The sequence below is a fragment of the Cornus florida genome, unplaced genomic scaffold, assembly GCF_030987335.1.
Source record: "Cornus florida cultivar Cherokee Brave unplaced genomic scaffold, ASM3098733v1 CherokeeBrave_3.0.0_Hap2_Chr10, whole genome shotgun sequence".
Taxonomy (NCBI): domain Eukaryota; kingdom Viridiplantae; phylum Streptophyta; class Magnoliopsida; order Cornales; family Cornaceae; genus Cornus; species Cornus florida.
This window is the reverse complement of record NW_026775580.1, coordinates 75,646,391-75,660,127: the sequence shown is the minus strand read 5'-3', so window position 1 is coordinate 75,660,127 and position 13,737 is coordinate 75,646,391. Positions and strand designations below refer to the sequence as shown.

General features: G+C 33.6%; 1 protein-coding gene across 1 annotated transcript; it reads left to right on the top strand.

The window, feature by feature from the left end:
• The first annotated feature begins 12,381 nt into the window (after positions 1–12,381).
• LOC132278661 (enoyl-CoA delta isomerase 2, peroxisomal-like) lies at positions 12,382–13,519 on the top strand. Its single transcript, XM_059780505.1, has one exon. It carries the CDS (start codon positions 12,594–12,596, stop codon positions 13,323–13,325), a length of 732 nt encoding a protein of 243 aa, XP_059636488.1. The 5' UTR covers positions 12,382–12,593; the 3' UTR covers positions 13,326–13,519.
• The last annotated feature ends 218 nt before the right edge of the window (positions 13,520–13,737 follow it).

Here is a 13,737-nt window from a genome sequence, read left to right as displayed (position 1 = left end):
TTATTTAATTTATTAAACGTACATAATAATTGTAGTTTATTTATAAAAATAGTTAACTAATGCTATCTTATAAAGTTTGATTATTATTAGTATTATTTTAGAGAGAGAGAGTTCTTTTTATTTCGATTCTATCTCTTCTTATTGTGTCAAAGCACAAAGTTTGAAAAAGCTCCTCTGAGATGGAGAGAGAAAAGGGGATGCAGTGTGCGACGTCGTACGCATGCAGATTTTGTGACAGAACTCTCGGGTCAGAGATTTCACATAGAGATGTTGGAGAAGAAATTGGTTCATTCAATATTGGGGCATGAAAGAGTCAGAAGTTATAGAGAGAGAGAGAGAAACACAAGTTTTAGAGAGAGAGAGAGAAACAGAGATGGGAGATTGAGAAGTTGTCAGTTTGGTCATCGGAAAAAGCTGAAGAATAGGTTTCTTCTATTTTTAAGATACACCTACATATTACCAAAATAAGTAGTACTATTTGTGTGTTATATGTGTGTGTATATACATATATATGTGTGTAATATTACATTATATATTGTTATATTGTATATTTTAATTTGAAAAGAGCGCCAGAATCACCGGAGAACATACGGCATTAAAAGTGTACCAGTCAAAAACGACAGATTTCTCGTGAAATAATTGTGTGTATATGTGTTTATAGGATACTCCGTATTTATGTATGTGCTGGCTTGTGGGATGATCTCAACCGTTGGATTGTTAGAAAAAATAGCACTGACTTGAACCCATTGAATTTCGTGACTTGTGACGCAAGTAAAGGGTTGATGGAGGGAAGTGACACAAAAATCAGGCGGCTGAGAGTTGATGATCATCATTTCAGCGGGGATGAGTCAAAATCGGTTGGTGGGCCCGAGACATAGCAGTGGCAGCGAGGTGTGGGGAGGTGGAGGTTGGTTTACATGCCACATTAGGCATTTGGGGCTGACACAAGTCATTAGTGGGGCTCTATATCACACACATTGATGGGTCATACTTCGTTAATCTAATCTGGTCTATAGGGTAATGAAGCTCTCTATATTAGCTTAGGAAAGTCGTCGACCAGATGGGTCCCACTTTTATGGGTTCCATGGACACTTGTTATGCATGCAAACAATTGGACCCCACCCAAGTTACCCCATGGCCTTTTATTACCGTATATGTTTTTGCTTAGCTTACGCTGCTGTGGCTGTACAGTGATTTGTCATATTAGTATAAGATTCAGTTTTTATTTGAGATTTATTTAGGAATCAATTTTTATTTCTGATTTATTTAGGTGTAGAAACTTATTACTACAGTAACTTATTTTAGTTTATTTTACTGACAAGTCATGTTGTTTATTGGCCACCTGTTTGTTTATCTGTTCTCTTGGCTTAATTGTTAAATTTTTTTTTTTTCCCTGCTCAACTGATGGATTGTATTATATTGTTTGATTTTTGGGTCATATTTTATAATTAAATAAAATCTATACTACTTAAATTTACACGTCAATTTTTATCAATCCTAAAATTTTTATTCCAATTACAAACTTTACATAAATATAATAACACCACCAATACAACAAATCTAATTATTATTATTATTTTTTTTTCATGAATGTGAAATTTTTTATATTTATTTAAAGTGAAAAATATTATATAAAAAATGAACATAATAGTACAAGGTAAATAATAAGGGTATACTATCATCATTATTATGCTTCTTCTTTTCTTTAATTAATTAATTAATTTATTAAGCCAAGAGGTTAGATAAACAAACGCGTGGACAGTAAACCACGTAACTTGCCAGTAATATAAAGTAAAAGAAGTTAATGTAGTAATTTCTAAACCTAGACAAGTCACAAATGATAACTGATTACTAGACGAATCACAAATGAGAATTGATTTCTATATTAATAGGACAGTCGCTGCTTCTTCCTTTCTTTAATTAATTAATTTATTTATTAAGCCAAGAGATTAGATAAACAAACACGTGGACAGTAAATCACGTAACTTGCCAGTAAGATAAAGTAAAAGAAGTTACTATGGTAGTAAGTTTCCAAATCTAAACAAGTCGCAAATGATAACTGATTACTAGACAAATCACAAATGAGAATTGATTTTTATACTAATAGGTCAAGCGACTGTAAATTACAAATGATAAATGAGAATTGATTTCTATACTCTTAGGACAAGCGACTGTAAAGTCACAATCCAACTGTGATTAGCAAAGCCCTATGTTTATTTATAGGATTTTAAAAAGATGTAAACAAAATTGATTTTTACTTGCTAGTACTTTCATTATCAAATGCGGAGTACACTTTTCTTCTCAAAATAGTTTAGGTTGCTTATTTGCCTTTTAACAACTAATTCTCCATTTAATTGGAAGGAAGGAAAAAATAAATTTCTTTAGTTTGGTAGATAGGAATTAAGGAAAGTAGAGCAAAGATAATGGATGAGTCATTATTCTTTCCTTCACAAATTTTATCCCTCAAAATATAGACGAAGAAACTAAAAAAAAAAAAAAAAAAAGGCAGACCTACTATGCACTTTTTAAATTACAAAACTCTAATTTTAAATGTTCACCAAGCTAAAGATCATAAATATATAAAACATATGCACACATATGAGCATACATATGTGTATATATTTTGTATAAGTAATAAAATTTTATTGATGTTGCCTTCTTCAAAGACCCAATTGTATCTGCATATCCCCCAATTTTTTTCGAAATGGTAGATAATTTAGGTTACTAATTGTAACTATAGTAGGAAAATTAAAGCTAATTATTTTGAAATCTCTATTAATGGTATATATTTAAGGTATTAATTGTGATTCTAGGTAGAAAAATTAATAAAACAATGGTAATTCTTTCCATTTTTTTCTTCTCATATTACATTTGTTGAAATTTTTTTTTTGCCCCACTAATAAAACATTTCTGGCTCCGCCATATATGTTTGTATATCCTTAATAGAAGTGATTCACAATTGAATCACAGTCTTTTCTCACAATATATATTGCAGCTTCTGATTTATCACACCCACAACCACCAGAGAAAGGGATAGGAGGAATTTTGAGGGACTGTACTTGAGAGAAAGGGACACCAATTCGTAACCCAAGATTCCAGACTTTTCTTTATGAAATGGGAGAGAAACCCCTGGGTCTACTACCAGTCTGACCCGTCACAAAGCCTTGATGGGTGTCCGCAGTTTTCATGTGTTGCAAAGGTGAGCAATGTCTGCATTTCAAGCAAGAAAGGGTTTTCACAAGTCAATGGTGCACCAAATGGTTGGTGAAGACCGATGAAGGGTAATTTGGTAATCAATACATACATTTATAAAATACCATTATATTGAAAAATTTGACTTTTGACTCTCTTATTTTGACATAAGACATCATAATTCCATTTTTTTGGAATTATTAAAAAAAAAAAAAAAAAAAAAAAAAAAAAAAAAAACACTAATAAGTTAAAATTGCCTCAGGAAAATATTTGTCAAAAACTTGATTGAGCTTGTAATTGATAGCCATAGTTGCGCCTTTGTGAGTCATTGAATTGCTTCTCAAAAGATGGCCTTTGTGAGTCATTGAATTGCTTCTCAAAAGATGAACTGTAACTTTGATAATCATACGAGAATGGTCTCTAATTTTTTAACTTGAAACCATCAAAATGCAGTTTTGTAGATAAAAGGAGTTAACTATGTACTCCATTGTTGTGTGAGCATATTAAAAAGAGAAGAAAAAAAAAAAAAAAAAATCGAAACAAAGTGAACTTGCCATGAGTGTAAAAAACAAAGATCATCATTTTTTTAAAAAGAATTAAGTTCTAATTTTACTTTGTGTAAATTTTGAAGATATAAAAAATGATTTTTTTTCTCTCAAACATATAGTTCAAATATTCAGGAGATAAAATATAGTTCAAATAAATAGTACAGTAAATTTATGAAAATCAATAATTAAACTCGAGTCCAATTCAATGGTTCATTCACTAGAGTCCTAATTTAAAGTTCTATTCCGTTCTTAAAATGTAGTATTAAAGTTGGGGTATTCAATGAAGTGCAGTAAGGTAAAAAAAAGTAAAAAGGACATGCAACACTTGTAATGAAAGTGTAACATTTTCTTCATTTAACTATTAATTACAAATACTTTTGGTTGCGATGGTAAGTGTCTAAACTAAATGTAATAAAAGCCATACGCGTTTGGAAGTATTGAATGACGATTTAATTAAACTTTTGAATTAATTTGTTTTAATTTCAAATATAAGAAGTCCATACTTCTAAATATAAGATAAAATTAATTTATAACGAAGACCACAAGCTTACACCACTTAGGAGAGAGGTGAAAAGACAAGCAAACTATCTCAGATAAAGGCTAGCTTCAATGCTGAAGCATCAAGTATGCAACTCTTGGTGCAACAATTCTTTATCTTTTACAAATTAGTTACATTTATTATGTTAACAATAAAAAAATGTTCATTTACAATATCTAATAAATATTTCACCTTGAACTTTAGTAACCTGAAGATGAACCTTTTTGTATTTCAGAATATATGTAATAAATATCTAATTACGAGATAATGGTAAAAATTTTCACATCACTAAGGATGGCAACGGGACAAGTTTGGACGAGTGTATCCTCCCCTGTTCCCACAACTGTTTAAAAATCTAACCCCTGTCTCCGCTCAAAATCGCAAGGAGGGGGAGGGAAGGAATCCCCGCCCCGTTTAATATGTTTACCCGCAGGTATTCCGTTCGCCTTGTCCCATTTAAGACCAAAAATTCTCCTCCGTTTAAATTTTTTATTAACTAAAATTATATAATTACTGAAAAGATTAATATAAAAAAAAGGGGGCAATAAATAGATTAACATAAAATTCAATATTAAAAACATTCTAAATGATCGCGCAAGCTACTTGTTTCAGATTTTCAGATTTTGTTGCAAAACAAATTATCTCAATATATATACCAATGAAATATATATATATATATACTATCTTAGATATTGTCGCATCGCCCTGCCCCTTTTAGATAGGTAAATTACTTAAGTACTCTAATTTTATTAGTATATATATTTCGTATTAGTATTCTTATTACATTAGTATATATACGTGTGTATTTATAAAATGGGATCTTTCATAGTTAGGCCTTTAAAAAAATTGACCCATTATACCATTCAAATTAACACTTTTATTTCTAAAATTACCCTCTCTTTTTACAAAAATAAAAAATATAATCTCTATGATTTCTCTCCTTTCAAAGGTGATAACAACATCATCAAAAACAATAATAATAATTTCTTTTCTTTTCTTTTCTTTTTCAATCCTAGCAAATTTGTGAGAAATGGACTCGAATACGAGTACACTAGTTCGAAAATTGGGGCACTCTATCAACTAGATGTAATGGATAAGTGCTAACCCATTTATCTAAAAGATCAAATTATTGAGTAGTGTTACATATACATTCATTTATATCTATTTATTTTTCCATCCGGATTCAATATGGGACAAACTCTTCAATCTAAACTTGCAATACTCTCATTGTTGCTCGAGTCACCTTGCCTACCCAGAGTGAAAATCTAGACTCCCTTCGGACTGGGCGCTTGGCATGGCATCGAATTAAGGACTGAGTCTAACTCTGATACCAATTATAATGAGTGAATGCTTGCCAATTTATCTAAAAACTCAAACTATTTGGTAGTATTACATACCACCCATTTATACAAATTCATTTTCTCATCCGAATTCGAAATTAGCCACTAAATAATGTCCCAATAATAATAACATCTCATTCCACCATTTTTCAATATTAAATTTAAATCGCATATAACTCTCACTTTAAAATAAAATTCGACGGTGAAATTTGGCATATGCCATGTATCTTGCTGTTCAATGTTTACTATATATTGTGAGCTTAAAGAGTTAAATTCGATCGTGAATGCTAGAATTATGATATTTTTCTTTCTTTAATTTATTACTCTGTATTTTTTAAATGTCAGGATAGAAGTAATAATGAGTTGTCATTTTCTAAAGTCCAGCCTAATAAATATAAGTCAAATTATAGAACTTAGAAGATGATTAAATATCAAACTGTAATATTCTATGGTCAAGCTAGTCGAGGTCAAAATTAAATGTCAAGCATCAAACTGAAATTTTTTAGTGTATGATGTAGAACAAGTTGGTGGTAGTTTTGGAAATTGTTTAGACTACCTAAACGCCAAATGAACGGGTTAATATAATTTTTTATATACTAGGAATAGTTTTGACAGCTTCATTTTGACTTGATAATATCATATTTTGATTAAAAACGATCCAACTTACAAATTCTCAAGTAAATTCGTTGCTTTATTCATAAAATTCAGCAAAACTCATTACTTTTTGACCGAATTCAATCATTTAAGACTTCAAATTGTAATTTTTTTTAAAAAAATTTTTTGGATGACTTTGCCTTGACGGTCGCGGCTATAAATTGACCTTTAGGCGTGTTAGAAGTCAGCTAGTTTGAATAAATAAATGGGTTAAGTGTAAAAAACTCCCATGTTATATACCAAATGTGCAATTACCCCTCTATTGTTCGTAAAACCCTTCTAATGTTTCTAATTTGTGCAAATAAGGACAAATCATAATTTTGATGTTCAAATTACTAAATTAGTCTTACTTTATAATTTTTTTAAAAAAAAAAAACAAAATGTCAAAATTATCCTTAAAGTCATAACCTAACAATATTTTACTTATTCCTGTATAACTTTCACCTAAGGCCAAGCACACCCAAACCTATAAATACCACCAAACACGCCCAATTTAAAGCCTTAGACACCATCCACTACACTCCCCCTCAGTCGCTCTCATGAACGATCTTAGACTCTGTCGTTCTCTATTCAATCCCTCTCTGAAAACATAAACGAGACGATCTTCACTCTCTTCGTCTCATTGAAACCCACTCTCTAGTCTTGGACTAATGATCATCTCTGTTGCTCTAATAAGGTAAAAAAATCAATCTCTGTGTCTGTCCCTCTAAGGTTAACAATTTATTTTTTTGCTTTCGCTTAGAGTTTTGTATTGTTAATTAGGGCTTTATATTGTTAAGTAGGGTTTTGTATTATTAGTTCTAATTTTTACTGTTAATTGCATCTAATGAATCTAATATGGTGTTTTTTTAGTTTTATTTTGTGTACGTGTATAAAATTTCTTATGGTTTTTTATTCGTGAGTTTTGAATGCGTCCAATTTGCACAATTATAGTCTCCACAATAATGGTTAGGGTTTGGCAGATTTAAGGTTTTCATTATTTGTGTGTATGACGTACGTTAGTCTAGAGCTCTATTTTTGTTGGTATCCCTTTGCATGCATGTAAAGAATTGCTTCTGTTGGTCTCCTTTGCATGCATGATAGGTTTTCAATCATTCTATTTTACTGATTGGAAAAATGCATAGTGGTAATCCCCAGGCATATGTCATTTTAAGGACAAATAAATGCAACTCTTGCCAAAAAAAAAAAAAAAACAACTCCTATACTCCGTATTTTATTTGATTCTCTTTATATTGATTCGAGATATGATGATTTTGGACCCAATGTTTTTGTCAATTATATTTTGTCTCTATCAATTTGATTATGTTTGTAGTGCCGGACCCTATGTGAATGTGAAGCAAACTAAGCACTTTGTTTCTATATATTGTGGACCATAAAGTAAAGTAGTGAAGTTAATGTGAACACCCTAATTCTACCTCCCATGGGCAATATCTCTCTCCTCATTAAATTTTCTCCATTATTTTCATTCTCTCCTCACTCAGTCTCTCTCTCCTTTCTCGTCTCTCTCACCCTAACTCACCCTTAATTCTCTTTCTCTTTATTTTCTCTCATCATTTATATTCTTTAATTCTCTCTCCCTATTTAATCGCCATCCAAATTGAAAATATTGTTGCTTATTTTGTCAATCTCAATAACTTGCAAGTATACCTCAATCTGAAGTTGCTAACACGTGGACATAAAATACGCAGCAGTAGTGGTAAGTCTTATACAGTTTCTTACCTCAATCACAATGTGACGTGTTTTTCGGGATACTGATTTGTTGTTTCAATTGATAGTTGGGCATGGAATACGGAATACGGCAATGCAATGGATCATACAGCTTTTTAGACAGCTGGGATGTTGTTCAAGTGATGATAAAACTTGTTTTGGTCATGTTTATTTTGGTTTGAATGATGGGATGCAGCATTCTTTTTTTCTTTCTAAATGGGATGCAGTATACCACACAGTTGGTGGTGTTACAACTTGTTTTTTCATGTTTATTGTGGTTGAGACTGAAGCTGTATGATGTTATAACTTTTTTTGGCAATGTTCATTTTGATTGAATGATGAGATGCAGTATACTTGCTGTCTACCTTGACAATTACTGCCAAGCATTTTCGTCCCTCCTAGTTAGCCTTGATTTCCAACTGAACAAATCCATCTGGAAATCCCATCATATTACATGTAGTACCTTCGTTGTACTAATATGTACTAATCTTCACCTTAATTGATGTTATAACTTCTTTTTTTCTCATTTTGGTTGATTATGTTCTTTACCTGTAATTTATTTTAGATGCAGTGGTATGAGTGGTTGTGATTGGCTCCTTGAATTTCCAACCAATTCCATAGCTGTTAACACAAAATTTAAGAGCAAAGCAAAGAGTCAAAAAAAAAAAAAAAAAAAAAAAAAAAAAAAAGAAACAAAATATAAGAGTAAATCAAAGAGGAAACAAATGAGAAAAAAAAATTTAGAAAAACACAAATTTAGAGAGAGAGATTGGCTGAGAGAGAAATTTTAAGGGGAGAGAAATTTTTGAGATAATATTGGCAACAACGGGATTTTTAGAGAGAAAAAACAAAATTAGAGAGACAATATTGGCAGCACATAATTTGTAAAGAGAAAAAAAAAATTATAGAGCGAGAGATAAAAAAATATGGGCGGCCACAACATATTTTAGAGAAAAAATTAAGAAAGATATTTTACAGAAAAAAAAAATTGAGATAGAGAGACAGTCACAAAAAGATATTATAGAGAGGAGAAAAATTTAGAACAAAGAGATATTATAGAGAGAAGAAAAATTTAGAGAGAGATAAAAAAAAAAAATTAGAGAGATATATATGGGCAGAGAGTCGGCCACAAAGAGATATTATAGAGAGAAAATTTTAGAACAAAGAGATGTTTTAGAGAGAGAAAAAATTTACAGCGATAGAGAGAAAAAATTTAGATACATATACATATATGGGTGGCCACAAAAAGATATTTTAGAGAGAAAAAATATTGATATTATAGAGAGAAAAAAAAATAGAACAGAGATATTATAGAGAGAGAAAAAAAAAATTAGAGGGATATAAATGGGTAGCAATAAAAAAATATTTTAGAGAGAGAAAAAATTTAGATAGAGAGACGGCCACAAAGAGATATTATAGAGAAAAAAAAAAATTTGAACAAAGAGATATTATGGAGAGAGAAAATAATTTAGAGATAATATCGGTAATCACAAAAAGATATTTAAGAGAAAAAAAAATTGAGAGAGATAGTGTTTTTCTTGGATAAGTTTTGAAGCACACCCAAATAGACCCATTTAATGTTCTGTTAACACCTAAAATATAATTCGAGGCAATCATGCCACGTGGTCAGAAATTACAAGGTCCGATCATCAGGGCGAAAGATTAATTTCTAATCATGGTGATCCGATTTAAGGCTGAGAATGAAGAAGAGTGGAATTTTTAGGCCATTAAGACTGATATGAGGTTTTGAGCTCATAACAGGCTATGATTGAGAATCTCAGTCACTATGGTTATGACTCTCAGTTACTATGGTCATGATCATTAGTCTTAGGCCAAAGCCTTCTCAGTCATCTTGGTCATGAGAGTCTCAGTCTCATGGTCATAAGTTTTAGGTCAAAACCCTTCTCAGTCACTATGGTTATGACTCTCAGTTACTATGGTCATGATCATGAGTCTTAGGCCAAACCTTCTCAGTCATTATGGTCATGAGAGTCTCAGTCTCATGATCATGAGTCTTAGGCCAAACCTTCTCAGTCACTATAGTTATGAGAGTCTCAGTCATCTTGATCATGAGAGTCTCAGTCATCATGATCATGAGAGTCTTAGGCCAAAGCCTTCTCAGTCATCTTGGTCATGAGAGTCTCAGTCTCATGGTCATAAGTTTTAGGTCAAAACCCTTCTCGGTCGCTATGGTTATGAGAGTCTCAGTCATCATGATCATGAGTCTTAGGCCAAAATACTCTCAGTCACGACTTTCTCGATCACAATGGTCATGGTCAGGAGACCCTCAGTTATAATGGTCACAATCCAAAGTCTCTCCAAAGACTCATAACCAGCCATGATCAAGAGTCTCGATCGTTATTTCTCTCGGTCACAATGATCATAAGACTCTCGGTCATAATGGTCATGATCATGAATCTTAACCAAGATTTCTAGTCACTATGGCCATGATCAAGACTTATGACCAAATATGGTCATGATCAGGGGTCTCGGGTCATTATCACTTGAGGAATCTTTGGGGTAATTCAAATGAAGACCGGTTGTGAATCCCAATGTTTCAAGAACCCAACAAGTCAGGTCTAGAAGTTTGAAGAAAGCTTGAAATAGAAAAGGACAACTTGACAATGTCAGAAGTTCAGAACTACAGATGGAAGGTTCTCACCAACATCTGATGAGGGAAGTCAGGATTGTCAGTAATCAGATGACTCCAGGCTAATGTACAAATCAAGCCAGACATGACAGGTGCAGAGAGCTGAAAATGGCTTGAAGACCAAAATCATCAAGCATGAAAGAATAGGCACCATTTAGTCAAAAATACCATGTCAGACATACTTGTATATCAGATGACTCCAGGCTAATGTACAAATCAAGCCAGACATGACAGGTGCAGAGAGCTGAAAATGGCTTGAAGACCAAAATCATCAAGCATGAAAGAATAGGCACCATTTAGTCAAAAATACCATGTCAGACATACTTGTATCTGCCTATAGAGGGATGTGCAAGTTAGTCAACCTTTCCAGCTGGTGGTTAGGAAAAGTCACTTTCAGCTTACAACCAATCAATTTCTAGAGAAACGGTTGAAAGGGACAACACCAGGTGGAAGCCTCTATAAATACCCACTCAAGCATCACAAGGAAGGGGTCCAAGACCATTTCTAAAGTTCAACCTTTAGCATTCATATCACTTAGCACTTAGCTTTTATCTCATCAAGTTCAGTTTATCACTTAGCTTTTATTTCAGCAAGTTCAGCTTAGCACTATCAGTTTAATACTTAGTTATTTTTCAGCATTCAATACTTTAGTTTCCATTTCAATCAAGAGTTTGTAATTCATTCATCATTGTAATCAGTCAAGTTCAATGAAGAAAGGTTTGCAGATTCAGGTATATTTATTGTTCAGTTTAAGTTGCTTCTAATTGATACTCATCTTAAATGTTTAAAGTCCTTTCTTAAAGGCAATAGCAACCTTAAGGAGAGGGTCATTCCTACTCTCCAACTTTCGCCTGAATCACCTTAGGTCGGTGACCCGACCCAATAGGAATAGTTTGGCCAGAAATATTCGAGTCCATCAGGACTCTGGCACGCCCGCGTTCTAGGTCAGCCATTCATTAGCTAGCGACCTCAGACCACTTTGTGAGCCAAACATGTTCAAATGTATACAAAATTGGTATCGGCATTCTTATCACATAAAAATGGCACATTTGGTTTTTTAGAAATAGATGAGGTCATTAATTGCTCTTTTTCAAGAAATCTACTCAATATGGGTCAAATTGCTTAAATGATGAATGATAGAGGGAGTTATATACACCTTTTTTTTTAATAAGGGTGTTTCATGCACATTTGGTATATACCAAGGAGTTTTTTTTGCACTTAACCCTAAATAAAATTACAAAACAACTAAGGGCGGAATTACTAAAGGGTTAACCTATGCCATACCCAAGGTTAAAAAAAAAAAAAAAAAAAAAAAAAAAAAAAAAAATAGTATCCATGTACATTAGTTCACAGCCAGATTCATATGTAATATTACTTTTCCCGTTAATCTGGTCTATATGCACAATATTACTACTTTTCTTAACCCAATCCAGTTTACAATCCAGTCCATAACTATAACAACCCTTTCATGTTGCAAAAATATAGTATTGAATGTATGTTAGAAAGGGAACCTAAAAATAATAGTATCTGCAAAATTAAGGTTTCGTATTTTAATTTTTTGCGTCAGCAATGATACATGCATCATACTCGTTAGGGTATAACAGTAAAAAAACCCATTTTCTGTTAAAGACAAAATAAGTATTTAACTCTGACAGGATTGTCACAATAATTTGAATTTGTAAATAATAAAAGAAAATCTGAGGATGTGAGCATTCACCTAGAATATAACATTGAATGATTTATTAAACAATTACTTCTGATTTTTCAGAACCATTGTTTCAGGCTTGTATGGTTGAATAGAATATCTCAACTTACTTTATTTTAATAGTTCAATGAAACAAAATACGGAGTAGTAGTATTGATGAGTGTCAGAGTCGCATTCATTTGGTGGAATCGTTGTAACAAAAAATAACAATACACGCGTAGCGTAGCAAGCGGATAAGGTCTCGCGCGCACACACCACCATGTGCACGTTAGAGAAACGCGGCAACATCTTCATCCTAACCCTAACCGGCGACGCCGACGAGCACCGGCTAAATCCGACCCTCATCGCCTCTCTCCGGTCTGCTCTAGCCCAAGCCGAGTCTCAGTCGACTCGCGGCTCCGTCTTAATCACCACAGCCCAAGGCAAGTTCTTCTCCAACGGCTTCGATCTCAAGTGGGCCCAAGCCGAAGCCGTCGACGGATCGCCCTCGGGCTTCAACGAGAGACTCCACCACATGGTCGAGCTCTTCAGGCCCTTCGTCGCCGATCTGCTGTCGCTCCCGATGCCGACGATCGCCGCCGTGACCGGCCACGCCGCGGCGGCTGGGTTTCTGCTGGCGATGAGCCACGATTACTTCCTGATGAGGAGCGATAGAGGCGTGCTGTACATGAGCGAGCTCGACCTAGGGATGACTTTCCCGGACTACTTCATGGCGATGATGAGGTCGAAGGTGGTTTCCGCGGCGGCGAGGCGGGACGTGCTGTTGAGAGCCTCCAAGGTGAAGGCGGAGGCGGCTGTGGCGATGGGGATTGTGGACTCGGCGCACGATAGCGGGGAGAGGGTGGTGGAGGCTGCGGTGCGCCTGGGGGGTGAGTTGTCCAAGAGGAAGTGGAATGGTCAGGTGTATTCGGAGATACGGAAGGCGTCTTATCCGGAGATATGTGGCGTGCTGGGATTGGCCAGCAAGCCTGTAGTATTATCTCGGCTTTGAGATATGTATGGGATGATGTGTCATATATGGCGATTGGTCGGAACATCAAATCATGTAATAATTTCTGAATATGTAAAAAAATGTTTTGCTATGTTTGTGGCAAAAAAACAAAAAAACAAAAAAATTCACCTATGTACAAGTTTGTGTGTTTAATATGAAATGAAATAATTTCACGTTCTTTGGTTGAAAAATAATTTGAGTGGAAATGTATTTCTTACCAAGAAATGAATCAAGGGTGTTATAGGAAACAAGTAATAATACTTCTCTAATTCTTTCAAAACAAATCTTTAATAATTTTTGAACAATAATATCATAGTATATTATTAAGAAATTTTCAAAACTTATTTAAAAGATAAGTATTAAGATATATATTATAATTTATTTAAAGAGTTAAAATTATAACCCCAAGTCC

Excerpts from the sequence above, each read along its gene's own strand:
- LOC132278661 (XM_059780505.1), top strand. The coding sequence starts at position 12,594 with ATGTGCACGTTAGAGAAACGCGGCAACATCTTCATCCTAACCCTAACC.